The sequence below is a fragment of the Ischnura elegans genome, chromosome 5, assembly GCF_921293095.1.
Source record: "Ischnura elegans chromosome 5, ioIscEleg1.1, whole genome shotgun sequence".
Classification (NCBI taxonomy): Eukaryota; Metazoa; Arthropoda; class Insecta; order Odonata; family Coenagrionidae; genus Ischnura; species Ischnura elegans.
This window is the reverse complement of record NC_060250.1, coordinates 86,711,698-86,730,128: the sequence shown is the minus strand read 5'-3', so window position 1 is coordinate 86,730,128 and position 18,431 is coordinate 86,711,698. Positions and strand designations below refer to the sequence as shown.

The 18,431-nt window shown below is 37.0% G+C and overlaps 1 protein-coding gene across 2 annotated transcripts; it reads left to right on the top strand.

The window, feature by feature from the left end:
* Positions 1–552: 552 nt before the first annotated feature.
* On the top strand, positions 553–15,723 carry LOC124159193 (general transcription factor IIH subunit 2). Of its 2 annotated transcripts, XM_046534832.1 has the most exons (7): positions 553–829; positions 2,626–2,848; positions 4,515–4,643; positions 6,092–6,271; positions 8,939–9,258; positions 12,705–12,975; positions 15,155–15,723. In XM_046534832.1, exons 1-7 carry the CDS (start codon positions 771–773, stop codon positions 15,368–15,370), a joined length of 1,398 nt encoding a protein of 465 aa, XP_046390788.1. In that variant the 5' UTR covers positions 553–770; the 3' UTR covers positions 15,371–15,723. The 2 variants fall into 2 exon arrangements, with proteins under 2 accessions (XP_046390788.1, XP_046390789.1); XM_046534833.1 differs by lacking the exon at positions 2,626–2,848 and having other exon boundaries at positions 747–829.
* The last annotated feature ends 2,708 nt before the right edge of the window (positions 15,724–18,431 follow it).

Here is an 18,431-nt window from a genome sequence, read left to right as displayed (position 1 = left end):
CAAAGCTTCTGATTTTATCGATTGTTAACATTTTTAGGTTTTAAGATATAGAAATGAAATAATAATCCACAAATATGAGTTTTATTAAGTCAACAATGAGGTCAGAATGGGATATTAACTTCCTGAATGCAATAGCGGCAGTTTTTTGAACTTCAAGTGGATGTGTCGTTACGTTACCAACAGTCAAGAAATCAAAATAAACGACCTTTAAGCAATGCCATTTTCAGGTTATTTCCTTTCATGGACAATATTTATACGAAACTGCATTTTTAACATCTATTCGCATAAAGTGCACACTCTATGTACAGCTGATTTATTAATTTAAATGCATCGAACTGAAGCATTTGCTTCTTATCACCCAGTTTTCCCCATTGCGTAAATAAATATACTATTTTTCTATAGTATATTTAGTCTTTTAGAATTCATTCAGTGGAGGGGGATCTTTCTCCACAGAATATTTTTCTCTTGGGAATTTTAAATTTTGAATTTAATCTTTTTGCATAAATATTGTCACTTTGGTATCACGAAGCCGAAAATAATTCGTCAGCATTTGTTTCCCTTTTCGACTTCAAGGAGCGAGCGTGCTTCGGTGTGTGGTGTGTGCGTTGTTCTGCTGTGATGACAGATGCTGGCCCTTCTTGTGTCTTCGGATAAGTCTATACATATGATTGGGATAAGTAAAGCACGACAAGAAAAGTATCATTGGCATTAGTCCTGAGTAAAGGGAGCATTTTTGTTTAGTGTATCGACAGTTCTAGGAATCTGTGATCATGGCCGATGAGGAAGACGGAAAAGAATATCGTTGGGAAACAGGTTATGAGAAAACATGGTTGGTACTGTTTACTTATGTTATTTCGTATAATCCCTCTAAGAAAAAGTGCATGCTTCCTTTTTATCTTGAAAACCTTGTTAAATATTCGTGGTGAAATGTTACCCACGTACCTGTCGTAATCAATCGTAGCTCTTCTATGCTCATCGTTCCTAGAACCAGGGGAAATGCCTTGGGTTGGAAAAAGTTTGGGCCAAGGTAACACAACTACTATGGATTAAGGCCGACGGTTGTTCTGAAGACAGTGTACAACTGCGAAATTTTCTGCGACTTGAGATCATCTTCGTTTCTGGGAATCAATTAGTCTGTGGCAGTGTATGTGATATAGCGATATTCGTTTTACAAGAAAGCTATGCGTATTTGATTCTTCTCTACTTTGGTATGAATTTGGTTTTTTGTTCTTTGACATCTATTTTTCATGTGCGGCTTTACTCAGTGCTTGTGTGAAATTGCTTGGTGTTTAATTTTCCCATTTTTATGTGGATTTTACCGGTTGCAAAACCTAAGTCTGAGATGCTCTGTTGTTACTGCCTGAAATTCTTTGGATAACTTCGCAGTGATGTGTGAAATAATCATCGTGGTGTCAGATATCTGGATGGCATTCACCTCATGGAGTAAATGGCCACAGGTTAATTTACACTTGCTCTGATGCGGATTGCACCAACCTATACATTAAATTCCTGTTTCATGTATATTTCTGCCAGGCATTCACAGAAATTTAATCTTGAATGTAGAGATAGTATTTGGCTCATGGTGTTAGCGAGGCCTTTCATGAGCAACATTGTGTATTATTATTATCAAAATATTCCACCAGTGAAGGTTGGATTTCATGGATTATTTAAGGGAGTATGCTGGCAGTCACCCCTCCCTTCATGGACTTCCCTGTTCAATTCAGAATAAGGCCTACCCTCTTTTATCCTATCTGAAAATCCTTTTACACTATTTTATTTCCTCTCCCTCGTTTACCAAACATTCTACCCTCCGACACTGTTTTCAACATAACATCCCCACTAAGTACTCACTCCATCTATACATTCTGTCTCCTCGATATCTTATCTTAAAGCTGCCTCTCCTCACCCACCATGTCCAGCACTTCTTCCTCTCCGTCCACTCCACCTTCTCCATTCTTCGCCATGCCTACATCTCAAATGCCTCCAGTATTCTCTCATCATCCTTCCTTTGTCTCCTTGATTCCTCGTGAAGAGCCACATTCCAGATCAAACTCTTCACTTGTCTTTTCTTTAAACTTACAAAACAACCCTCTCATAAGCTCACACACCCACATCTTGAACGTCTCCAGTCTTTTCTAGTTCTCCTTCTAAAGTGTCCCTATAAAGCACTACACTCCGGATCAGACTCTTCACTAACCTTATCCTCTTATAAGCTCCTTCCTGTTCATTTGCTAATGCATATCTCTTCCTTATGTCCTTACTGCTCTTATCCAATAGCATACTGTTTTTTCCACTTATTGATCTACATTCTAATAGGGAAAACAGCAATTAAAAATTAAATTTACCGAGAAAAGATATTATTTTGTACTCGAAGACTGTATTTTTGGTGATTGGTAACTCAGGTTGAGTTTTGCTGTGAGTTGGGTGTGGACTTACACATTTAATCATTAAATTGGAAGATTGCACTTCTTTACCCTTTTGTTTTTTTATGGTAATAAATTGTTGATGTATTTACTACGAAAATATTTGTAAATATGAAGTAGAAAACAATTAAGTAGCGGAATATAAATTATAAAAAAAATCAAGGATGAATTCTCTCTTATGCAAGTGCTTTTACAATCATAGGGAAGCCATTAAGGAGGATGAAGGTGGTTTGCTTGAGGCATCTGTGGCTGAAGAGATAACTGCACAACGAGCCAAACAGCGCAGGCTACTGGCTCAGAGGCAACATGAATTATGGGGTGGTGTGAGGCTGGGAATGATGCGGCATATGTATGTCGTTGTGGATTTTTCTGATGCCATGTCTGATCAGGATCTTAAACCAACTCGATATTTGTGTACAATGAAGGTTAGAACATCCTTATGGTGAAGTATTTAAATGTCATTATATTGTATTGCTATTCCGGGATTGGTTTAAAACTGATTGGCTTTATCCTCTTAAATATGTCTCAGTAAGATTATTTTACTGATAAAATAGACATGCAATTTCATGTGAAGCTTGCTTGTTTGCTGAGTGCCGACAGTCTTCTACAGTCTTGTTTTTTACGGGAATATATTACTCATTTGTTAAGAAAGTTGTTTTGGCTGTTTAAAAAAAAAAAAAAAATTATTATCCTAAGTGATGTTTAGCGAATCTGAAGTTTTTCAGTTTTGTTGATAAAAGCATAGTCTTTTATCAAAACTTCCAATGAATTCTATAACATTGCTCTATTTAATGTGCACTGGTTACAGCTGACATCAGAAAAAAATGTTTTTTTAAATAAAAATGGCATAGTTTCCCCATTTCAACTGAACCATGGCATGCAACCCACCAGCTTGTTTTTTTCATGAATTTTAGTACACATGCTTGGTTTTGATATATATAACTGCTATTTTTAACCATCATCCCTTCATATTAAGATATACGTATCAGAACTAGAGCAAAAAAGTAAAAACAATACATCTGCAGCTGCCGCAAATGCATTTAGTATTTAATTCATCCTAAAATTGCAGTAGGAAAGTTAAGAGCAGTCAGTCACACCCGCGGCAAATCATCACCAAAGCCTTTGATACATATTTGTTTTTCCTTTCTGAGACCACACAATCCATAAATCATTATCTTATAAGGAAAATATCAAGTTACAAAAGAACAAGGAAGTGTGTTTCATGCATACCCCATCTCACCAACTGACTTTTTTCATCTTACCTGCATCAATTCTCTGTTTCTAGAGAACAAACGCTAGGGGAGTCACCAACTGGACCCGAATATGTCTTGATAGTTTTCGGCAATCGAATGACGTGCGCGAGATTCAAGAAAGAATTAAACGAAGCGCGTCGCATTTCTGGCATATTTTGTTTTTTTTTAAGCTCAAATCAATTGTAACAAAGTTTTTTTTGTTACGATGAGGCCATGCCATTATTCAACTTTGTTCAAGCAGCACAATTTTCAAAGAAACGGGTGTGGTATCAGTACCGTCAAACAAGAAGATCTGGCCCAGAAACGACAACTGTATAGATCGCATCTAAGGTCGCCCGGCTTCGCTTTGAAGGCAACGACGTCACAAAATAGTAAGATCAAACATGTTCGTCCTTGACTCCCTCATTCATTGTGACATTGCGTGAAAGACGAAGGGATTGCTTTCCTTCCCCTCCAACTCTCCTTCACGTGCTTGTGCTACCCACCCCTTCCTCTCGCTGAGCGGTCGTCTCGTTCTGTTCCCGTAACTTGTCGCACGTGACGCTAATGTTTTTCTAAACATTGTTAATTGTGCTGCAGACAGTTTTCGATGGAACATAATTGGGAATTGAAGTATAAAAAAATGGTCATTAATTTTTGCAAATGCTGTCAATTATAGGTCACTTATGTAGTTAGTACTTACAAAATTTATGTTTTCTATTGTTAAAACGCAATGTTTAATTCTTTTTTGTTGGTGTTTGTTACTAGAGTTAATACCTCAGCATCCTGTTAAAAATTTATTTTTATAAATTATGAATTTGAAACTAGGAAATACATCGTATGCATTTTCATCTTACAGTTGCTAGAAGGATTTGTTGAAGAGTATTTTGATCAGAATCCAATAAGCCAAATGGGGATAATTATTACCCGTAACAAGAGGGCTGAAAAGATATGTGACTTAGCTGGGAACCCAAGGAAGCACATTAAGGTATGGCATTAAAATTCTTTTATTGTGATGCAGATCCAAATATGTACATACATAGCTTTAGCTATGTGGTTACTCTGAACTATTGGCCCCAAAATGTATCGGGGGCTATTTTCAAATGTAATCATATTCCTGGATGATTAAGATTGTACATAGCCCCCTGTTCTCAAATGTATTGAACAAGATAAGGTACTACATATTCTCATTTTTTTATGCAAAAGTGTTTGAAGGTAGGGATTTGGAAAATGATGTAATTGCAAATATGTACTGTTGTACCACCACTTTCAAAACTCAATCCCCAAGACCAGCAGGCTCTAATATGTGTTTACTTTTTTCATCTCTCCTTCCTTTCTTCTCTGATTGTTAGTTTTTCACATTTGCTCTTTTTTATGAAGCAAAAATGGCAGTCAGTTGCCATTTTAGCTTTTTCCGTTGATGTCTTTCTGCTACCTGGAAGTGGCTATTATAAGTTTTCTTCCTGACTTATTTCAATGCCTTTCAATTATTCTGCTCTTCTATCCACAAGCCTTTTCATGATAATGTATTTCTTCTCTTCTACATCCTTTATAACCCGTCCTATGTAATTTATGCTATCTCTTGCCCTTCTTCCAGTCCATCAGTCCTACAGTTGTTTTCATCATGCCTCATCATGTGGCCGACTAAGTTGCCCTGTTGTCTCCTTAAGGTTTTTAGAAGACTTTCCTTTTCTCCCACTTGCTAAGGATTACTTCCTCGTTACTTACTCTGTTGATCCATTTTATCTTCTTCATTCTTTCCACCACAATAATTTTTTTGTAGCACAACATTTTGAATGCTTTGACTTCTCTTCACCTGTCAACATCCAAGCCATAGAGAAACATGGTCCATATCTAGCATCTGATGAATCGTTTCCTCACTTCTATCCTTGTATTTTAGGATGTAATTAGATTCTTCTTTTTGTAGCAAGCCCTCCTATTTGGTGTTATTCTACTGACTATTTATATTTGATTTATTTAGATATTCAGGATTTGAATATTTTCTGCTGAAGTTTTTAATTTGGCGAAAGAACAAATCATTAATGACTGACACAGCCATCATAATTTCAAATATTCTTATCGTAATTTTTCTAGGTTAAATTTTGAATTGTGTTAGCGTCGAATTTCATTGCCAATTTTAATTGAGGAGACAAGAGGCTAGGCTCTCTCTACAATATTATTCTTTTTTTCGTAAGCACACTTCCAAGATGTTGAGCCCATTTTTAGTTATTTATCAAAACAATAATCTACTGGCACCATTTCTCCACATGAGCTTTTATGCTCTTTTATCTGATTTAAAGCTCAGGTGATGTTTGAATCCTGTTTTTATGGACTCTGTTCAGATGCTTCATGAAGTAGAATTAAATTAGTTTTTAAGGTATGTTAGTGCTCTATTGTTGACTTTATTTTGACCATTTATGTTTTTAATTTGAGCAGTTGATTCAGCAGCTTGCTGCGCAAGCATGGAGTGGAGGTGGAGAACCTTCCTTGCAAAATGCCTTAGAACTGGCCCACTCCTCTCTGAAGCTTCTGCCGTCTCATGCCAGTAGAGAAATTCTGATTCTTCTTGGAAGCCTTACCACCTGTGATCCTGGGGATATTAATGTAACAATTGAGGTATGCTAAGGAACATTTGTCCTTAAGTGTGTGCTTTAATGGGCTTCATAATTACCATAAATTAGATATTACGAATCTGTGGATGGATGTTGTTGGTTAGTTTTGTAATTTATCGAGTAATTGTCACAGAATTTTTCTTTGTATAAAACTTTGATTTTGCACACCAATGTATGAATCCTTGCATGTGGGCATCTCCATCCCAATTCTTGACAATGGATACTTTGGTTTAACATACCTAAAGTGATGGTCGGATGGGATACATCAGATCCCAAAATTTGTGAATATTGCATATCATCAGGCATTAAAATCATATTAAATTTGCTGAAAACAATCTGGAATTATGCAGAAATTCATGTTACAGTGAATTTATGCTCAAAACGTTGCCCTGACCCCGATAAAAGCCCTAAGAGTGAATGTTTTGAGTTGGTTTTGTAAGAAGTACAATTGTCTGACATTCAAAAGTAAACACAGAAGAACGATTCTGTGATACTCATGTAAATAATGTTTTTCCGTGATTTACATATTTTTTATGACTGGCTATGGAATGCCTCATGGCGGAGATCATATCAGTTCAGTGTGAAAAGTGATAAGAACTAAAGTAAAAATACCTATGGGGAAGCCCCTGGCGGATACTGAAGGGACGTCCTATATACATTAAAATATGTCTCACCAACTGCTATGGTATTTGACGCTTTTAATCTGCTGATATCCTTGCATTATTGCTCTCAGATAACTTGGTTTAATGAAGTTAATACAGTAAAATTAAAATAGAAGTATCTGTAAAAAAAAAGGATTTTCCAGTAATTGCGTGAAATAAGGTGTTGGTGGTACTGGCATTTTTAGAGCTAGTTTATAATTTTCCGTTTTTATGGGTGAAATGGACGGAGAGGAAAAGGAATGACGAAGTGCTGGATATGGTTGGCAAGGAGAGGCAGCTTTTAGATGAGATACGGAGGAGACAGAAGGTATCGATGGAGTTAGTGCTTAGCGGTGAAGGGATGTTGAAAATGGGGTTAGAGGGTAGAATGTTAGGGAAACGAGGGAGGGGAAGGAAAAGAATAGTATTTTTAGATAGATTGAAAGAGAGTAGGCCTTACAGTGAATTAAAGAAGGTAGTGCTGGAAGGAAAGGGAGGCTCCCAGCTCACTTCTTGAATACTCCATGAAAACCTACCTTAATCGGTAGAATACTAATAATAATAATAATGGGTGTCATGTTCTGTTCCGGCTGTTGTGCTCGAGAGCACACACATGGGTTGGGGTTTGGTTACGCAGTGTGGCTCACCAGGGGTCTTGAGTGTGTGCTGAAAAAGTCTCAATGTTCTTCAAGGGGAGAAGTACATCTCAGCTACTGTGGTCATGTCCATAACAGTAAGTGGCACGCAGAGGAACAGGATTCGCCCCTTGATGAATTGCCCCTTGCCTACCAAGGGTAAAACTTAATTTCTCAGTTTGGTTCTTTTTATATTTATTATTCTTATGCATTGTGAAGTTTTTTCATTAATTTGTATCTAATTTTGGAGGCATTGGGGTTTTCTGTGGGTGTAGAATGATGTGGGAAAAATATTTTAGATGCCAAAAAATTAGATGGAAATTTTGAATTCGAGGAAAAAATGAATATTGTGGAAACCCCTAATTTGCGTGAAGGCTCATATATTTTTCTACAAAGTTTATAATATGGCTATGGTATAAGTATTTGTTCATTTAAATCTATGAAGATTTATTACTTTATAAGTGTCAGTGAATTTCTAACTTTTTCATTTTATGCATGCTTCAAGACTCATTGAAAACCTTTGCTACCATGAAATGGTATGCCAGTTGTATTTAAAGCCATTTTTATGTGAGAAAACTTGTATTTTCAAGATGAAATTGAGTTTATATTGTGAAGTTATCAACTGAAATGACAGATTTATTTGCCAAAATTTCAAGATTTTATTCTTCGTAAATCTTTGCCTCTATTTGTTGGAGGAAGTTAAAATATCGGATTCTCTCTTTACATGCAAGGATGAATTTGGTTGCTTCTCCACCTAGATGACAATTTATTTCTATTGCGACTATTTTATTTAAAATTAGTTGTCAAATTTTATCCCAATTAGTAAGGTGCCCTCAGATTTTTATGTCTTTGATTACATTTGTAATTTATGTCAATCGTTTATGAATCAAATTATTTCATAGAATTTTTGGATTGCTTAAGCTGACCACTTATGTTTACCACTGATTCCAAGTTTGTGTATGTTTGAATATGATGTTGACATATAGTTGTTCAGGGTTTAATCGAATCTGCAATCTAAGTTATCAGTTATTTCATCCAGCTTTTAAAAATGTCAGTGAATACATGTTTAAGTGTTATGGGCCTTGGTGAATTAGAAAACATTTTTATTATCTGATCAACTGAATTAAAGTGGGAGAATTGGGAGAATGATTGGCATCTTACCCTATCAATTTGACTTACCTGGAATATCCACTAACTCATCATGATCAGCACTCATCTTTGAAAAATCTGACTTTGCTCTATGAGTGTTCGATTATTAAAGAATTGTGGTCTCCATGGTGGAATCTTGTGGTCTCCATCTTCTGAAGTTGCTTATCATTGATTTTGGTTCCGCTTATGATTTATTTCTAATAGAGTACTCCAAATCTGTTTTTGAAAACTGCTTAAACATGGCAGCAACTAAGGAAGGTGGGAATCAGGTGCTCAGTGATTGGGCTGGCTGCCGAAGTACACATATGCAAGTTGCTGGCTAGAGTCACTGGTGGAGACTTCGGTGTCGCCCTCGATGATATCCACTTCAGGGAACTTCTGCTGCAACATGTTCTTCCCCCTCCTTCTGCAAATCCTTCCTCGTCGTCCAATGGAGCCCCTGCTCCAACTGCAGAGGCTTCATTAGTGAAAATGGGATTCCCTCAGCACCACGTCTCTGGTCTTCCATCTACTGATGGTGTCACCAAGCAGCCACCTCAGCAAGTGGCCCTTACGATGTGTATGTGGTGCGTATACAGTTATTGACATTATCTTGTTCTATATCAATTTCTTAAGTCTTGGCAGCTGAACTTTGCTTTCAAAGATTTATGAAAGATGTACAAATTTTATCATTTAAGTTGCTGTTGAAAAGTTTTTACTTGTTAATATATTTTAATCATCATCTCTAGGCATTTGTTTTGTAACTTTGTAAGATTCTGTAGTATATTTTTTTAATTTATTGAACTTTGTTTTTCCTCAGAATTTTTATTAAATCATGACCATGGTTTTGATGTTTAACGTCATCTTCTGGAAACCACCAATTTGATTTCATAGGAATTTGTCTGCCCCCATAGTGACGTCCATCTGCCAAGAGTTTGGAAAATGGATGTAGAAATCTTGAATATGTTGTGACGTGTCATTATGTGGGGTTCTGGCTCAACTTGGTTGAACCCAGGCCTCCTGTCTCAGGTTACTCGGTGGATGTCTCAGGGGAACAGGTGGTGTCAAAGAATGAGATATTGGTTGGGTGACTACAGAATAGAGAGAGAGGTGGGAAACTGTAGTGTTATGTTTAATAGATAGGGATTGGACGGGTTGAATTTCAATACATTTGAATTGTTTAGGTAAAATTTACATGCGTTCAATGAATAAATTCACATTTGTTCAGAGGCCTAGACTACTCTGTTAGCTACAAACTCTTTTTTGACAATATGGAAGAAAAGGGCCTCCCACCCAGTCAGTGTTTTTTGATCTCTGCAGTGGCCTCAGTTCAGGTTCAGCAGGTTAGCAGTTCAGCTCAAAGTTGGGACTCAAAAAAATTCTGAGGTGATAAGATTTTAAAATCCGGGGTTGTGCAATATGCTCCTCTAGAACTAGAGAGCAATTCAATCATTGGGTTAGCTCTGTGAAATTGTTTTTATATTCCATTTGTAATCCTCTGATATTGAAAAAATGATTATTTTATTTGGGATAATTTGTGTTTTATAGTAACTTATTAGCTGTAATAGGATCCAATGAAACCAATATGTGACCACACCGATGAATGTTCTAATGAAATGAATCCAAAATGTTGACAAGCATCTGAATTAAGAACTGCTTAATTACCGTATTTGTCTGAATATAATCCCCCCTTTTTTTCCAAAAATGCCCATGGTAAAATCATAGGGGGGACTGTATTCAAACCCATTTTTAAAATTTTTTTCCTGAAACTCAAGCCTCAAAATTAGGGGGAGGACTACATTTAGAGGGGGACTATATTCGTAGAAATACAGTAATACCAAGATAGCAAGAAAAAAATCTGGTTGTGGTAATGTTAACTGTACACAAAATTTAAAAGGAGTGAAGAGAAAATAAATATAAAATCGTATAAAATAATTGCTGAAGGAGTTTGCTAAAATAAAAAAGAACTTATCTGAAAAAAAGCAATGAGTTTTACATATTCAACCAAATACGTATAGCCTCACGATAGAAGTACTGTCCCAGACAAAAAAAATGAATTATCTTCATGTGGAAAATGGTGGAAACTATCCTGAAAGGTATGCCTGAGAGGAAGTGACTACTGTGCATCCAGTCCACCTGCTGTGCAAGAGCAATACATGACCCTTCACAGGGCTTTCAAGATGGACTAGCTCAGAGCATGAGGATATTATTGTATTCCTTCTTGCCTTCCTTTGGTGATTCACTTGCCATGGTTTCATACGGCTCTCAAAATAATTGCAATGTTGAAATTACAGTAAACTCTCGTTATTATGAAGTTCACAGGACCGGAAAACCGTAGGTTCATAATAAGAACTGCATTAGAGCATTTCTTTTAGAAATCCTCGCAACAAATCGTACCTTGCCAAAATTCCTAGTCTCTTTAATCTATCATACTTTTAATCGCACTGCAGTCGAATAGCTTATCATGTGTATGCTATATGCGATTAAATTATACATTGTTGTAAGTCCTTAACATACTAACAAGATGCGTTCAGACACCATTTTTGTATGTTGATTAACCTATGCAAGGCATCGAAAAGTGTAGTTATCCTGCTGAATGCAACACTGCATCACATTTTTGCATTAACTAATTATTGTGACGAACTGATCTAGCTACATGTGCGATGCCACTAGAGCGGAAATGATATTTGTTTTCTGCGGGAAGGAAGAAAAGGCAAAATGCTGATTAGTTCCTGATTTCATTACGGATAAATTGATACTTAGTTCAGACTGTGCCCAATGTGTGAGTTCCTCTACGTCACACCAGGTCGTGTTGGCCAACTACATAGGTGCCAAATTTGAAATTTCAGGCACGTTTGAATTTTTCAAATGTTCATATATCGGAAAGTGGAATGCTTGTCAGAGGAGGACTTATCATACGGCCAAATTATGATTGGTAATGAGTGAGTCACATTCATTTCACAGGAATGAAGCTTATTATATGATGTTGTGAGGTTACTGAAGTATCTCCTACTGAAGAAAGAACCATATTTGACGCTCTTGGGCTCAGTGTGTGAGGAGAACTTAAAGTAGCACAATGATTATGACGTAACATAGTGTATATCCACCTCGACGGCATTGCTTATCCATTGATCTTCACCAAAGTTCATTTTATAACCACCAGGACTGAGGTGTGTAATTTCGTGATAGCATTTCTTTTACTATAGATTGGGTTGGCCTTTTAGTCAGGACCAACGATTTGCTTCATAAAAACGAGATCTTCGTTATAACATTGTTTGTATTAACGAGAGCCTACTGTTATCAGTACATCGATCTAGAAATCCTGAGTGATCACTATATGATTAAAGCTATGATGCCATGTTTAATATTCTGAAGAGTTGAAATAATACGGGAGGCTGACAGATTATCAGGTCCTTTCTCTGCGGCAGAGCAAATTGTCATGGAAGGTTTGAGTGAAGGGACTAAAAGTGTTGGATGGGTGGCAATCAACTGACCGTGAATTAGCCTCCTCTAACATTCCCAACCAGAAAAACTAATCAGAGGAACTCGAAGGGAGAAAATGATTATTACAAAAAAGTTTTATGCACTCATGATTTGCTTAGTGCAAGGGGATGTGGTCCTCAGGGTCTTTGGACTAATTGAATTTGATTTAAAAGGGACCATCTAGGTATTTGGGAGTATGAGGATGTGGTCCTTGTAGCATAAGTATTGGGTATTGAATTTCCTATAAACCATTTTTGGCCTTGGGAAAGCTTATTTATGAAAACATTTAACTGTAGTAATTTTCTCATCTTATGGTTACATTAATATTTTAGTGTTAAATGTTTGGGCTTATATACATATTTCTTGTTTTGTTGTAGAGTGTATTGAATTCATGGGCTGTAGTTATTTCCATAGTAGATAGTTTTGATAGTTTAATTCTGGATATTTCTGTCAAAATGTGGCACTGGATATTTTTTCAATGGTGATATGAACAGGAGTGCCCGAGGTGTTGGAAATTTATTCAGAAAATTTTGTTTCTTCTCCAATTCAGTCATTTGGACTCCAAAGAGGAAGATGATGCTGCTGCTGCTTCAAGGACTTCAAGTGGTGGTTACTTTTGCCCTCAGTGCTGCAGTAAATACTGTGAACTCCCTGTAGAATGCAAAGCGTGTGGATTGGCACTTGTGTCAGCTCCACACTTGGCACGTTCCTATCATCATTTATTTCCAGTGGCCCCTTTCACAGAGCTACCATTGACTCCAGATTCTGGTATTGTGTCTTGCCACTCCTGCCTCTACCGTTTCACTCAACTTGATAAAATGGTAAGTTTTCTTGGTGAAAAGGTAATAATGGTAAAAAGCTAGACATATGTAATCACTATATTCAAATGTCACAACACACAAAATATGCATGAGCATATACATAGGCCGTTTTCCAATTTGCAATTATTCACCCTCCGTGCACTTTTCGATCGTCAACTTACGGATATGACGACAGCAAGGGTGGATCCAATCGGCGAGGGCGCAAGGGAACGAAGGGTTAGTGAGCAAGGAAGCGCTGATGCTTCCTCACTACCTTCCCCTCGTAGGAAGTGGACGTAAAAATGGCGGCAATGGAAAACTCAGAAATCTTGAACTGGAGTTGTAAGTAATTTTTTGTTTACTATGTGAAGAGAGAGCGTCCAATCGATGCCAGAAAAGTCAAAATACCAAGCAGTATAAATTACAAACGTAAAAAAACTGAGTAGCAGGGTGAAATTAATTCTTAAATCAACCACAAGATGTCCTTATCCGACCCTGCGCTTCACGTTTCGTTACTGCCAATAATTCGAATAATTTCCGTTCACACCTTATGGCGCCAGTAGAGCATATGTAAGGGAGCAGGGAGAAAGGGAACGAGGGAATGAGTGCATACGTGGATTGGAAAACGGCCATACTTGGTAATCAGCATCAAATTCTCTGTACATGGAGGTTTTGTACATAAGGTCCCTATCCTTACATCGTTTACAGAGACATTTCATCAGACTTCATCGCCTATTGCAATAAGAGAAAAAACAAAAGTCATGAGCACATCAAGAATCTTTAGCCATGAATGTGGTCAACAGATACAATATTTGCAGATTATATGTATGAGTCATAAGATTATCATTACTGAATTTTTAATACCAGTATCCTAATGGTAGAAATGTGACATGCAGAGAGCCCTTGGCACACAGAGAAAGGCCTGAGCAGTGGGCCAAGAGCACCTGTACCATAGGCCAGAGGCTGCCTCTGCAGATTGGTTTTATTTAAAAAAATCTATTATTCATCATCATCCCATGTCTTCTGAGATGAATATTTAAACATAGAAATGCTAAAACTCGTCTCTTGCCAATTGATTATTTCTGTTTAGACAGAATCACCGGTATAACTCAGTATTCAAATATAGAATTAGAAATTTGGTCAATGTATTAAAGTACTTCAGGTTTGATTTATTTTAAATAATTTTTTATGATACGTGATGACAATGAAGCTTCATGTCAACAAAGTTATACCGTCCGTAGTAGGGTCACCGATTGTTACTCTTCCTTCAAACTTTATGCTGTAAAAGTAACTAAGATTTTAAAAATATTGACATAATCAACATAAAATAAATAAAACAAGATTTGTGTTAAGAATACATTTGTTCTCATTTCATCATTGGTTAATGAGTTATTAGTTTCAAACTAGAATTGCTTTTGATTTTAAACAGATAGACGGATGGATGGGCCCTGAGGGCTGCAAGTATTTGGGATATATATCTCAACATGTCCAACATGTGTACATCATATGTCAACAACTGCAATGACTACTATTTACATTGTTTAGTTATATGTATTATCTAAGCAAAATTCAACTAAATGTATTCTTTTGGTCGATATTAACTTTATACTGTTCATAAAGTATTCCATTTCGTCACACGAGGGTCAAATTATGGCAGAATTTCAACTCAACATGAATTCATACCTTGTCCATGCGGATGAATCAGTCTGTTGTAATAGTAACTAACATTATTTTCGTACTTAAAAGTCTTCGTGAATACCTAAATAAAGGAAAATGTGATGAATTAAAAAGCAAATCCACAGGAGGAACTTCGGTCAACTCTTAAACCTCCAGTACCTCTCATAATGAGTAGCAAACAGTTACAAAATCGGAACCCAGGAGTAGTTATGACATCATACACCCCTTCTTCCAAAATGGTGCACTGAAAGCTGCGTTTGAAACCACTTATGTTGTGTTTTTGATTCTCCTCATCTCATTTGGTACAGGTCGCTCCTTTGAAAGAATAGTGTATTTAGGGAACAATATTTGTTATCTTTAAGATGCATTGGTAAGACTGTAGAAACACGTTGTAAGTTCTTTAAGTAAAAGTATTGATGTCCTGTAATAATATGGCTAATTTCAGCTTTATTATTGGTCTAACCTGAATAAGTAATTGTTCAACTTGTTAACTATCCTTATTGAATTTCCTTCCTTGTTTTAGGGATATCGCTGTGAGACATGCTTTCAAACATTCTGCCTTGAGTGTGATTTGTTCATTCATGACACAATGCATGTCTGTCCTGGCTGTGCCAGTAACAGGCAGACTTACGGATTAGCTGGGAGTGCAAGCAGTCAGGTGGCCACTGGGTCTTCTTCTGGGGTATTGCCTGTCTTGGGAATGAGCAAGCTAAGCTCAGGAATAAGAAGTACCCATTGAAGCCTTGTGTAAGATATTTTTTTGTTTACTTAAGACTCAAAAATGCAAATGGAATCTTGGTGCTGTGGCTTTTCATAGGGTTAAATGTCCTTTAAGAGCCGTACTTTGGTTGAGTATTGCATATACCCTATGGTTTATCATGGTTCATCCTAGATGAATCAACTTTTGCATGAATACCTGTGATTCTTGTGAAAAATAAATATCAGTGAAATACAGTTAGGTGATTGAATCAACCACCTCTGTATTATTGTCCAATTTGTATTCATTTTATGAAATTGCTCCTCGGAGATCACATCATCTGTACAAATATTTTGTATTGACTCTATAAATTAAAAGAGGTCGAAATACACAAATGGTGTACATAATTATTTCCTGTTAAACATGGATGGACATCTTAGTAAATCTACATAATACTGTCAAGGGTGTACAAGTGATTTGGTAATGAAAGGGATCTTATTTTTGCCAAGGAAGAGAATAAAGAAGCTTGCGATTGTTATTTGTTGATTTTATTGAAAGGTAATACACAAATTACCTCAAATTACGCTTTTTTAATTAAATTTTATTAGTCTATTACTAAATTTAAATTGCATTAGTCTAATTTTATTAATCTGGGATGCCCTCCTCTTCACTCATTGTGGCACTGTAGCGGGTCCAGAAAAAATATGGGAAAAGGAACTTCTGGGGACTATGACTATAGTCAGTATGTGACATGTGATTAAGTGATAACTAAAGATTTCTTAGTTCTTCGGGCAACAATTTTTTAATGACTTTTTGTTTTATCATTCTTCCTGGAAGTAAATTTTCCATGTCAAAAATAGATGATACACAGTTTAAAGTGCTAAAGCTTTGAAGAATGACTTTTCTTGGATTTTGGATAGAAAATTCCCTACCCTGTGGTGTTAAAGTCTACGTACTGAAATATTACATTTTCTGTAGTTATAAGCAGCGGAGAATTATTTTTTAGTAATTTGTAAGAACGCAATTTTGAGCAGAGTATTAATATCAATCTTGGTCTTTAAATTAATTATATTTTCGGGGTCATTAATCTTGGACATCTTTCGCCTTGGTGCTCCCTAGGGAACGGAAACAGCCCTCTGAGCTCCACCTCAATAGTAAAATGAGATAATTGATATAATTTTTATAATGCCGCCAAATAGATTTTCCACTAATTACTTTCGCATCACTGATTGTATATCACATTAGAGCAGAGGCTTAGTTAAGTGGGAAGGAAAGGTCCGTCGTGGGTGCACTGGCCCTTAGGGTAGTAGTAGTATTGATCGTTGGGGTGTGTCTACGGCTAGGTCATTCTGCACCACTATCCAGTCCTTAGGTTCAAGTCGTAAATTAGAAGGATCGTCACTGAATAATTTATTTATATAGATTAGAAACAATCAGACAATATTTATAAAAATTTAACTGGCCCTTAGGCCCAGTAACGCAGCGAGGGGTTTTGGGGGATAAACCCCCCCCCCCCAGAGCTCTGAGAAATTTTTAAGTGTAATCCATTTTACTTAATTAGATTGATATATCTAATAGGATAGTGTATGGATGAATAAAATATCCCTCGGTAAGCCATAAAACTCACCATTTTGAACCATTTTCTTAAAATTCCACAATTTATTAATCTCGCACCTACCGCTTATCCTGGTGGGTATTCCATACCTCCACACACCCCGGTATTAGTTGCACCTAAACCCCCCCATGCCTTAATTCCTACCTGTGCTCCTGCTTAGGCCGGCCCTTATTTTTCAGAATAGGGTAGTTTCCTTCATCAAAGAAAAGGAAAGGCATTGATTGCTATTCGTTACCCACCATTAGGGTTTTCATAATATGCAAATTATTTGTTTTTAGAAGTACCAGTTTAAACGAATGGCAGTGGTCAATTTTAACCTCATTTAAAAAAGGCCAGATTGGCGCCCATGCGATTCCACTCCACGTGACATCACAGGGACCTAGTTTCTACACGAGAGGATAGGAGTTTTACATCGTCTGAGATTACCAATGCATGCATGAGGCACAGAGCTCAGGGAAACATCTCTTAATAATCACTTGTTATTAAAATTGTCTAAGGTAAGGTCGGTTCCTTCGTTTGATAAGGTAGTAATAATCCATATTTAAGCCAAGGACTGCCTGCTAGCAGGGTACTCAGCTACCTGCTAGCAGCCTGCGTCGTATCAGTGCTCAAGCCTCGCCTCAAGGTCACCTCACAGGGCGGCAGCGGGAACCAGAAATAGGTCACACAGACTTTTTCCCATCATTCCTAGTCAGCCGTCGCGTTTTCGCGCGCTTGAAATTTTTCACTTTTCGTTTAATCGCAAAAAATAGATATCGTCATTCGAGAATCTAAGAGCGTGAAATGTGCACTCCAGGAGTAATAATCTTTCGATTTAGGCAATAAAAAATAATAGGAAACCACCCTATTGAGAAAAGTTATGTTTTCCTTGTCTCAAAATGATCCAAATGAGGTTTATATTCACGTATTAAAATTTGGTTACTTTAAAATAAGTATCCCAAGGACCCTATGTACTGGGAACCTTCAATTGAGTTTTTGGGGCTCACTAGGCTCTATATTAATGAAAAATTTAAAAGTAATGACCTTCAAGACCGATTTTCTGTTTGTTTTGACCTATCGCCAAGCGTTTATGAGATACCGTCCGTCCTAATGCGATCCACCCTCTGGTGCGCTACCACGCACTGAGGTACGGCAGTTACCAATTACTAGAGACTTCCCCTCTATCCCCTCCCAACCCTCGGCAAAGTCTTTGCTCCTGCTGTCAAGATATAGCCTCTGAAGATATTTACATTTAAGTGGTACAGACTTGAACTGGTTGTTCCTCTTGTGTCATGATTAATATTGCTAAAGCCTACAGTGTCAATTGGAACCCTTCAACGCGACGTCCGACGAACTGAGTACTGACCCCTGAGCTGAGTTTGGCACCTCCTGGGTACAGTTTCGTCAAACTCAATGAACACCGCATGAAGAGCACATTTTAGTCGCTATTAATAATTTCTTATGAACATTGCATCGCGTTAATTTAAATAATTACCACGGTTATGAATT